This window comes from Indicator indicator, chromosome 4 (assembly GCF_027791375.1).
Source record: "Indicator indicator isolate 239-I01 chromosome 4, UM_Iind_1.1, whole genome shotgun sequence".
Lineage (NCBI taxonomy): Eukaryota > Metazoa > Chordata > Aves > Piciformes > Indicatoridae > Indicator > Indicator indicator.
Window position 1 is genome coordinate 30,245,998 of NC_072013.1, and position 12,291 is coordinate 30,258,288.

At 38.2% G+C, this 12,291-nt stretch overlaps 1 protein-coding gene across 1 annotated transcript in view; it reads right to left on the bottom strand.

Annotated features, from left to right (window-relative positions):
• The window catches only part of KIAA0586 (KIAA0586 ortholog), a 109,941-nt gene that overhangs the window by 47,246 nt on the left and 50,404 nt on the right, over positions 1-12,291 (bottom strand). The window contains 1 exon segment of the mRNA XM_054400675.1: positions 10,569-10,656. Coding sequence (XP_054256650.1) covers positions 10,569-10,656 — 88 coding nt within the window.

Sequence of the window (12,291 nt, forward strand, 5' to 3'; positions counted from 1 at the left end):
CAAATTCCATGCTTTTTATTTCTAATGAAGATACAATGGCCTGACAAGGATAGAAACTGCAGCTGTTAAACTGTTTTTAAACAAACATAGCTCTGCCCAGGTCTTGCAATATGTATACTGCATAAAATAAGGCCATGATATGCAATTCAGAGATTATTATTTCACTGTAACAACCTGAATTAGGATAGAGGTCAGCAGATCATCCCATATTAAGTCTAACCTGCTTTCATGGCATAGTTTTGAGCCCAAACACACAGGTAATTCTACCAAACCCAGAAAACTGAGATACACACATGGCTGATGATTTATTACTTTGTATTAAAACTACATGTCTATCTGACATTAAAAAAGAAAGAGTTAATAGAAAATCAAAATCATGCCATACACAGAGAGGAACAGCTACCTTCCTGCAGCCAAAGCACTAGGGGGGGAAAAAAAGGCATTTTACAGACACATATTTTGTGTCACACTCAACAACTTTCACTCAAGTTGTTTAGAACTGTGGTTAGAAACAGTTCTTTCTTCTTTAAAAGCAAAACATAAGTTTTAGATTAGTGAAGAATGACAACACAGATACAAAGGTTCTAAATCTAAATGAAGTTTTTCTAGGTGTAGGGATTTTTTTTCCTGAATGACAGCATTCATGATAAAAAACAGAACACAGTAGCCCACAGAGAAAATATAACCCATCTCCATTATTTAGTACTGCTCCTTGCAAATGCAGTCACCAAAAGCACATTTGAAACTGGTGCTTCAGAGATGAGGACTTGTATTTTACTTTCAAAATTCTTTTTATGGAAGATGGAAAGTGTTTTAACCAAGTTTTACATTTGCACAACACTCTTCCAAAATGCAGCCCCATATGCAACCTCAGCAGTGAGCAAAAGGTCACGCATGACAACTTTAATCTTCGCTCACCAATCCTTACTATGTTTTTAAGAAGAAAGTTGCCTTGGCAGACTGCTTTTCTCAAAATCAGCATGTTATCAGAGAGTAGCATTACTATTATTTATATAGTATTCTTCATTTGGAAGACATCCTAGATAACATTTACTCCATGCTGTTGCTTCATTTGAAAGTTTCCTGGGCTCTTAGTCATAAGAAATTAATCACATGGGCACTAGAAACATGTATTCATATTTAATTACAGGCAGTCTTTGAATCTCTGTATTGAGAAGGGCAAAACCTGGACTCTCTTCAGTGCATGAAGTAGAAAGTCTGTTTACTCTTAAAGTATCTAGAAAGATAACCAAATAAAGTGCCTTGCAACAACACTGTTCACGAGAATGAAAATTGCTTTGTAAGTCAAGCCCTTTCATAACACAATAAGCAGCAAATTTTATAAATAACATTACCATTTGATTTTGGACACCAATGATCTGTCTGTCTTTATTGGCCAGTTAGGTTTTATTGATAACTTTTACAGCTATGCCTCGCCGCTGCCAGCAGTACAAAAATTTGCAAAGCATTAGAGAAGAAAAAGGAAAAAGTTTAATGGCTGAGAATGACAGCTTTTGTAAATCCCCCATCTCCTTTATAAAGGAAGTTTGAAGGCAGACAGTCAGAACCTGTGGGTTATTCATCACTCACATTAAGCTACTTCCACTCACCATCTACACTCTCACCCTAGTAATTTCTCTTCTACACAGACACTGCCTACACGAACTCCTACAGCTGTCTCCTTCCAGTTTTTATGTAACGCTTTAAAGAAGCTGAATTGAGAGCTCTTTAAGAACAGGTAAAGCTGAAGGGAGTCCAGCTGCCTCTGCCCAAGGGTCTCCAAAACCAACACAGCAGGCAAAGCAGAAGCTCTTCCTTCTGTTGTGTTGCTTTCAGACACACACAAGCCACTGAATTATAAAGGGCAACATCTGCCATCCCTGCCAGCCAGACAAATAAAACCAACTCTGCACATACTGAAGACAGGAAGTCTCCATTTCTCCTATCAGTGTTGTAAATGTTTCTCCAAGCACGTGTGATACTCCTTGTCTTCACCTGCCACCATACAGTATCCATTGCAACATGGTGCCAGCAGCCAAAGGCATGAAGACTTCCTGGTCTGATACTGAAGCCTATTATAAAAGAAATGCAACTTCCACAGTAAAGAAAAATATATGAGATAAGAGGCTATCAGGCTGTTAGGATAGATGGCATCCTAGAAGATCCCACAGTGCATCTGCCAACTGAACTAACACAGAGTGGGCAGCAGGACTACCTGAGACAGCTGGAATGCTTCCTGACTCCAGCTCTGCTGGAGTACTGGGCTGTACTGGGATGAAAATTCTAATGACTGAGGACTGAGGACTGGAAACACATGAGCTGGCAACGTGCACTCACAGTCCAGAAGGCTAACTGTATGCTGGGCTGCATCAAAAGAAGTGTGACCAGCAGAATGAGGGACCAGATCTTCCCCCTCTACTTTGCTCCTGTGAGGCCTCCAGCATAAGAAGGACATTGAACTGCTGAAGCAGATCCATAAGAGGGCCACAAAGATTATCAAAGGGCTTGAGCACCTTCCCTGTGGGGACAGGCTGAGAGCTGGGGCTGTCCAGCATGGAGAAGGCTTCAGAGAGACCTTATCGTAGCCTTCCAGTACCTGACAGGGGCCTACAAGAAAGACAGAAGGGACTTTTTACAAGGGCTTGTTGTGACAGGACAAGAGGGAATGGACTGAAGCTTGAGGAGGGCAGATTTAGACTGGATGTGAGGAAGAAATTCTTTGCAGTGAGGGTGACACTGGAACATGTTGCTCAGGGAGGGTGTGGATGCCCCTTCCCTGGAGGTGTTCAAGGCCAGGTTGGATGAGGCCTTGAGCAATGTGGTCTAGTGAAGAGTGTGCCTTGCAACACCTGGGGTGTTTGAACTAGGTCAAGGTGCTGGTTGATAGTCTTCAAGGTACTTTCCAACCCAAACTATTCTGTGAATCTATGAACTGTCTTTGCAGGCTGTAACCTCTGGCAGAGGCTGTAGCATGCTCCTGAAGGTAGTAACTCCAACCAAATGCTCTGCTGAACAAGAAAAAGACAATACTGTTTATTACAACACATCTTGTTGTAACATCTTGTAGTGATAACACTTCTTGTAGTGAGGTACTGAAGCACATTGTTTAGAAGAACTAGGAATCTATATTTAAATTCATTTGCCATCACTGCTAACAAATAGGCATGTGAATTAAAGTAGTACAAACTGACTCCAGTCTCCATTTTAAGTATATAAATGAGTAGCAGGTTCAGAAGAGATTATTCTGATTGTTTTCCATGACCCACCACAACACACATGCCACAGAACAGCTAGGCATGCCTACTTTCTAGATGCACATCAGTTCTTTCTTATTAAACCATGGACTCAGAGCTGTGGAACCACTAATTTGTGAGAAACCTCCTTCCAGAGAAAAGCTAACTGGAAACAGCCCTCGAGTTGATGTAAGCATTAAGTACATGGGGCGTCTCTGTCCTTAGGTGGCTTACCCAAGCCCATTAATTTTTTTTTTGTGTGTCCCCCATTTATATAAGCAATGTTTGCATGAAAGGGGAAAGCAGGTCAGCCTAGTCAGCCTGCTACCATCTGCTTTTATTCAGAGTTACTCAAGATCAGTGCCAGTGGGATCAGTGCCCATTAAGAAGGTTTATTGTGTGTGTTTATTTTTTTGCTCTTTACAATGAAGGCAACAGCAATTACTGTAAGTTTGTAAAAGTGCATACAAATCATAATACACAATACAAAGCTGCTTCAGTCAGATCCTAGCGTGTTTACGAATCCTACACAGGCTGTGAGAAAGGCTGCTTTGGCACAACGATTTGTATGGACTGGTGAGGAGTGTATTAGTGTCCAGGAGATCTGAGACTGTATTTAATACTTGCTATCAAGACCATACCCTGCTTGTAACACAGTAATTCCAGCTGATTCACCCCCCTATGAGAACCTCACACAAAAGAAAATGCATCCCAGTCCAGCCTGTCCCCCAGACAGGCTGACAATACGTGGATTTATACAACAGGAAACTGGAACTGATAAAAGATCAAAGGTAGACTGACAAAGTGGAAATAGCAATTTAGGTCTCTCAGCTAATACATTCCAACTCTTAAGAGTGGATAGAATCACAGAATCATAGAATAGTTTCAGTTGGAAAAGACCTCTAAGGTCATCAAGTCCAACCATCAATCTAAGACCACCATTTGGAAGTAAAACCATTTACATTATTAAGATACACATAAGAACAGAAAATCTCAGGATCCTTTGGTGTCTGTACAATGTGATGCAGACCACTGATGGCCAGCAAGCACTCATACTCGGAACCACATCATATTTTGAGGCAAAAAGGACAGACCAACTCCAGAATGTACATTGAATGGCACAGGTTTATGAAAAAGGGACTGGTCCCTCATTATTTGCACTTTACAACCCCCATGTATGAGTGAAATACCAGGCTTGATTTTGTCAATGCCCTGAACTTTAGTTTACAACACATAAAATGCACTTTGAGGGATGCCAAACGTCACTGGATTAGATCACTTGCAATCCTTCAAAATCTTGGCTTCAAGAGTGAATCAGATGAGACTTCTGGATATTTATCTTGAGCCCAGTAAATCTGAAAAAGGATAAGTAAAAATCCAAGTATTTGACAGTCTCCATAGATAAATAATCCTTTAAGTGGTGAGCATGTCAGTTTGAGTAAGTTTTCTTTCCTTTTCCACAGAAAAAAATCCAACTGGTTCTGGAATTTCAGTGAAAATTCCTGTTGCTGTGTACAAACCATAGGAGGGACTTGGTATACTCATCAAAATAAACATAGTTTAAACACAAAGATCTGATCAAAAGGTAGAAAGAAGCAACTGTGAACTGCTTTCACCTGCTCAAGTGATGGTACAGATACCAGTCTCACCTCCCAAATTTAGAACATCTGACCAGAAGCATTCCTTAAGCCCACACTGAAAGAATCCCTGGGGTTTTTTTAACTTTTTACTGCATGAAAAGTGCAAAATACCTTCCTTCCAAAGATTAACCACACACATAACCAGCACAATGCAGAAGTTGATTTTCATGTGGACCATTCAAGGGAAACTTGAAGATGTACAAAGCTGTGCAGATTTCACGATAGGTGTAAAGCATTCTCTGTATAGGCACCAAGGGAAGACCAAAGGGGGAAGTTTTCTGCCTTTGCACATACCACCCACAGCAAAAGCCTCAGCATGAGGTCAGAGAAATGTCTTGACAATACTGCAGCAGCATGAGAGCTGTGCACTGAAGGAGACATGCAGTAAGAGCAGAACTGACTTTCAAACTCTTTTAAGTTGAAGAAAATTACCAAGTGAACAAAACTGTAATGCGTACAGATCTGAAAGAAAAGAGCTAGGTCACATACACTGTCAAACTGGCCTCCAGAGAATGACTTCTAGCCAAGCATGCCAGTCAGTAGGAAATCCTCAGACTGCAAGGCAACATAAGTCTGCTTGGTACAGTTTTCTTTGAGTATAAGCTGGATTTTTTTTTGTTTGTTTGTTTTTCATTTTTCCATCTAATTACTTGGATTTCAATTAATTTAGATGTCTCAGAAAACCAAATTACGTTCTAAGAAGCTAATAAAAATACCAGGACAGTTCATGCTTCACCTGCTAGTAGTTGCTGTAGTTCATGCTGTCTGTGCAAAGAAGTGAGGGGAAGAAATGAGAAGTCTAGGAGACTGGAAGATCATTTTCCAGAAAGAGATCTTTTGGGAATGGGTGCAGGGATGTGCACAGTCCCATGAAACCCACAGCAGTTCCTGGTTCTTGGTTTCCTATGACCCTAACTTGAAGCAGTAGAGCACATCCACAGCAGGAGAACATCGTTGTTTACAGTAGCAATTCTATACAAGACTTTGCCTTAAGCTATGAAAAAAATCACATTTCTGTTTTAACATTTTGTCTGAAAAAATACTGAACTGGCTCAGTGGGAAAAGAAGCAACCATAGATACAAATGACACTTCTTAACAGATAAATACTATTTACAAAAGCCAAGAACTTAAAAACTCCTGTTCCGAATGTACTGCTACACAGCTAAATGTTGACTTACAGTAATTTAAACTAGAAATTCTCACGTGTGGCTACTGAGGTTTTTACGTGGGTAGGTTTTATAAGGGCACACAGTGACAGCAGGAAGGGTAATAATGGCTTCAAACTGGAACAAGGTCCTTTTAGATGAGACATTTGGGAGAAATTCTTCACCATGAGGGTGGTGAGATGCTGGAATGGATTGCCCACAGAAGCTGTCGAAGCTCCAACTCTGGAACTGTTCAAAGCCTAGATGGGTGGGGCCTTGAGCAACCTGGTCTAAGTAGGAGGTGTCCTTGCCCATGGCAAGGGGGTTGAAACTAGATGATTTTTAAGGTCCTTTCAAACCCAAACCATTCTATGATTATGCAAAATGCATACTTATTACTCAGATGCATGGTTTTTAATGCATGGGCTATGATGTAATTGCTGTGGACACACATGCAGAAAAAGCAGATGAAAACTCTGAGAACTGGTGTTCCAAACCTATTGGAGCACCTAAAAGCTAGTGACTACTTATAGAAAAGACTGTTTTAGTGGGAAAAAACAGCTTTGCATCTCCTGACTTGCCTGAATATAAAATACATTAACAGAATTAATGTTCATGAGCCATATGATATCATGAGGAGGTAACTGTATAGGAAAACCAGAGTCAAAATAGACCAGAAGAGTTCTGAAGAAGCACTGAAAAAGTTCTATTACAACATTTATTTGAAAAATGCCATAATTTTAGCCATGTAATTTCATTACTTCATTTCCTAACATCTAGTCTCAGAAATTCATCAAATTCAAGGAGCAATGTAGACCACGTAGACTATTCCTACTCTTGGGTTCTGGTGGTACTCTCTACTTGAAAGAAAGAATAGCTCTGGTTTGCTTCACTAGCTGCTCTTTTCAGGGTAGTATGGAGAGTCTGTAGCAAAAGCCTTTAGTTAAATTCAATGCAAAAGGAGTAACAGCATGATATTAAGGAGAAAGTAAACTTTCAGCAGAATAGTTGCTAAGAGTTTGATCAAAACAGTTCCAGTTCCAAGAATAAAAATAAAGACCTTTAGGCTCATCCTAATCTTCTTCCTTCCTTGAAGCATCTGTTAGAGATTTGCCTCATGCCACAATAGTTTTAAGAAAAAATAACCCAAAACCTAACTCAGAGCAATTCTTGGATGAAGAAGAGAGGAGAAGAAATATTTAGTTATAGCCATATTTTCAATATTACAGTTTTTAGTACAGCATAATGTCAATGTTAACACAGAAGTAGCTCATTTTCAATACTGAACAAGGGACTCTGGAAGTTGTTTTTTTAATAGAGATTATTTAAAGGGCTTCTTGCCCTCTTATTCTTTTACTACACAGATCATCTCCTCCCACAAGCAATTGTGCAATCTCTCTGTGGCAACAAAGCCAATTGCTTAGTGTCCCAATATTACCTTCCCATGTATTTATGGTTTCCTGAATATAATTCACTATCTAGAGATAAAAAGGAATTAGTATCATGAAGTTGTTCTCTCTAAGTCACATTTTAAGAACCTGTGCTGCAGAAAAATAATTAAGTGAAGATACACCTACCTCTTGATTCTGAGCTGCTCATATTAAGGTTTAAAAATGCTCTGCAGTCAAACATTGCCACCTGTCCTTTCATCTTAATTGAAAAATTCTGAATCATGTTAACATGAGCCTGAAAATTCTTCTATTCTGGAAATATGTGCAGTCACCAACCATGACAATTATTATCACATTAAATTGATGGAGATATATGAAAGACTAGTACAAAGATTAAAGGGTATTATAAAGCCCCAAAAATATATATATGCATGTATATGATATACTACAAATATATGTTTTCAAACCACTGTCTCCACTATGTCTAGCAAAGGCACACATTTCAATTAATAATACATTCAGGCTTTATTTTCAGTTGTAACTTTCAGGAGACATTACCCTTTCAGGCATGATATTGTAACAGTCCTACTGAACTTCAACTTTCATTAGAACACATCAATCAACTTTCTTTCAGTGAAAACACATGTTCCCTGTAGACCACAAAAATTTTTTGAACAACAAAAGAAAGCTCTACTGTATATATATTTATGACCACAGACAAAAGAAGAATCAAGTCCTGTCGTGTATTTATCAATTAAACAACAAAGGTTTTTTTAAAATCCAACTCAAAGTCCAAAACCAATTTCCCTTTTCTCCTAGCAGCGTGAATTCCTACTTCATTTCAAGGCACTAGATTTTCTAAGCTCTCATACCAACACAACCATTTACCCTTTAAACTCTGCAAAAATACCTCAATAATTCTGCCTCTGAAATGGTTCTCCATTTTCAGCCTCACTGTCCTCCGCTACCTCAGTAAAGGCAACTGTTTGACATGAAGATTTTATAATCAGGGTGCTTTGAACTCAGAGTAACAGATGTGCTTAATTTTGAAATGTTGCATTTACTTAAACCCATGTACACTTATCACATTGCAAGTTTTCATTTTTCTTTCAAAGGATTCTTACTAGTTTTTACCCCTCAACTTTTTGCCTGATTAAGTTTGCTGTGGTGAAGCTCATAGAGACAAGACCTCCTGGTTAAAACTGACAGACAGCCGTTTCCATTTGCAAATCCTCTTGATTTTTATTGACTCATTAAATATGTATACGCTGAATGTGATTTAAATTATCCTGCTATATAAATCATCTTTTTTTTTCTTTTTTGTTCCTCTCAAAGAAAATTGGCTACTGCCATCTCCTGGTCAAACATTTTCACCTGACATAGTTGGACTATGCCCAAATACTTTGTATTATAGTATAAGTACTGGTTTTTGGTTTGGGGATTTTTTTAATACAAATATGCCAGCAAACAACAGATTTGATAAAAAATTATTTTTACTCCATTTCCATCCATCACTAACACCTTGTTCAAAAATACAGGCTGGAAGTTCTATCTTGTTTAACACTTTGAGACAACATTGAGATATCAAAGCGTGAAGTACTGTGGTAGGAAGACTATCTAAAGAGGGGTTGGACTAGGTGATCTTCAGAGGTCCTTTCAACCCCTACCATTCTGTGATCCCCCATTCTTCCTTTTCTCTGATGTTTAATAGCAAATGTTGGGAAGAAGAAGAAAATGAAGATTCCTATAACAGTTAGTAAGAAAAAGTGCTTTAAAATGGAAAATGGGTTGATCCTGCAAGACAGGCTTGCCACATAATTTCCTTTCTGGCAATTCAAAGGTCATACTCAACTTACTGGAGATTCATTTTCTTTAGGGAATTTGGATTTTCTGAACACCAGAGAAAAAAAATGCAGTTCTTCCTATTAGAAAAAGTCATTGCAATATTTTGCACAAATATTAAATAAAAAATAACCTCCATTTTAAAATAAATGAAGTCTTTTCTTACCCATTTCACAAACATATGGTGATCCATGTCCCTGCATCAAAACACACACATGCACTGAGGTGTGCCACTTCACTTCTGTGAGCTTTTCCACTAATTGTCCATAGAAGCCAGGTTTTACATTATTCATAACTCTCTTCATATGTAAAGCATGGGTTGGAAATTAGGTTCCAAGTCCCACAACCAATAACACTGGCCTAAGGCTTTTCTTACCACTTATAAATATTTGAAGCAAAATAATTCCCTCAGAATTCTAACTTGATTGGATGTTAAAAAAAAAAAATAAATGGAAGAAGTTCAAAGAATTGTTTTGAAAAGGACTTGGAGGAAGAATTTGTCTATACTAGGGTGGAGCAGTTATAATTGCATGTATTGTAGACGTGCAGGTTTTTAGATTCCCTGTTCTTAGCACGTAAGATTATAACTGATACAGATCTCACACAACCACCTCCTCAAACTTCTTATCTGCTAAAACAATTACATATAGCAGTAATGTGCACAGTTCATGTTATTACAACACTGATTTGAACTACAGTAAACAAAAAATATTCTCTGCCTCTCATGCAACATCCTTAACACTTTTAACAAACACTGTTAAGTAATCTCCACAAATAGCATGGTTATGCATGGTTATCTGCTACACACTACCATGAAATGCATCCCACCAAACCAGGCCATTTTAACATTGAAAATGTCTTATTTTTTTCATATTTGCATGATCTTAACTTTGTATCATCTTTCAGTTGTCCTCTAGAACCTTTGCATTTTCTCATACATACAAACCATTGCCATCTATCACAACATTATAAATATTTTGTTTGCTGAACAGCATTCTATAAAGCAATTAAGATTCAGCTGACAACATAATATGCACATTGTAATGCTCTAGACAAATAAAAAATTAAATAAATACTTAATTGCAAGAATTCTGGTGACTCACATACAGACATGTTTCCAGTCCTTTCAGTGTACCCCAACAATAGAACTATGTACACAGAGTTAAACACACTATATATAAATGCTTGGAAATTTGGTAGTAATTAAAAATTAATTTAAGCAAAATCAGAACTTTATTATGCATCAGTACACAGCAACATTTAAATGTGATGTGCTTAACTGAAAGAACAATGTTTGCTTCTTGACACTGATTTACCTTCTTGTTGTGTCTCTTCAGACTTGCTTCTTCCATGAACAACTTGGGATCTTAAAGCCTCAACTTGTGCAGCTCCTTGGCTTTCCTTCTATATATTAAACGTGAAAATAATATTAAAAATCTGACTTTTGATCTAAAAGCACAGTAAAATCTAAGAAACATCCAAAAAGGTTTTTAAAGATTAATTAAAGGATATGCACTTGTTCTCCTTCCTTTTGACTTCAAAAGAATTCATCTCTGAATCAGCCTATCGCAATGCTATTTCCGCTAAATGAACATCCTGGGAGCAGTAGATATGGCAAAGTGCCATTTAGACTGAAGACACAGGAGACCCTCAGTTTCTGCTCAAAGTATGTGGAGGAAAGAATATAAAAACCTTTCTGGCTTTCTTCAATACTCAGGACTTCTCCCTAGGTATTATCCTCCTGAGTAAAAAGATAATGTTGAAAGGGAAAAGAAAAAAGCAAAATTTCAGCACACAGGTTGGAAGTGCCAAGTCTAAAATTATTTCTTTGACCATGTTTATAAAACCACTTTCTGCTCTTCCTGAAATGCTCTTCAGGGCCTATGTCTGCAACGATGTCTAAGGAAAACAATTTTTTTACAAGAAACGAAAGCACTGAGTGTTAAAAAGGAAAACACACCTTATTTGTCAAGTACACTTGTTATCTTATGTGTTAACTGGAACAGGAATTGTGGCCCAAGGACATTCCACTAGATGTTGACAGGAAAAAAGAGAAGTGCAAAACAGAGCCAAGGAGTCCTAGAATGCTTAAGCATTCTCTAAGGCAGACAAATTTGATTTCATCAGTTATTCTGTTGATTCCATAGATGAATCCTAAAGAAGGAACATGAAACATCATAACCGTTTGCATATCACACAGCATTTGGAGCCTAAGGACAGAACTGCTGTGCAGCTTCTAGGAAAATTGTATGCCCTGAGGAGGAACGGCACAGGTATTCTCTTGAAGACCTGATGACAAAGTACCAGTGGCATTTTGCTCCCCAAGCACTAAAAAAGAAGAAAAGGAAAAGTGTGTTTCATTTCTGTAAGAGAAATCCTCCACCGTTGTGGAGGCCACTAGTGAAAAAAACAGCCCAAAAAACAGATGAAAGAAGAAAATCTTCATGTCTGGCAAACAGTAAAGCATGGTGCCAACTACACAATCAGGGATGGAGATTTCTTTCAGCTAACAACTGTCTCCTAATCTAACAGGAATCTCGTCAGTAATAGTATTGCTTCTCATGTACTTAACAATCATTTAAGATGGTGTTACAAAAATCAGGAGAAACAAAAAGGCAAGCCATTCAGTAACTGTCTTCTCAATGGCTGCACGGATCTATTTACATTCCCCAGTGAACAAAGCACAGCGAGAGTTACAGGAGTAGATGGCATGCCAATTCTAACAAGCACCAACACAATCTCACCAGGACAGTCATGAGCATAAGCCTACAAAAGCCAATATACGTCCACCTGAGATCAAGGTAGCATCTCTATCAGGTGCTATGTGCATGGACAGATCAGTTAGGATTGCCACTAACTTGGGCACCTCTACACACCACAGCACATCATTTAAAGCTGACAGGATAAAGAGTTGAGATGATTTTCTGAAAGCCAGCTCTTATACATATATGATCAAAGATCAATGTTACAGAACACATTAAATGTAAGCAGCATAACAGTCTAATAATGAGTCCATTTGAAGTATTTTTTGCTTTGAAT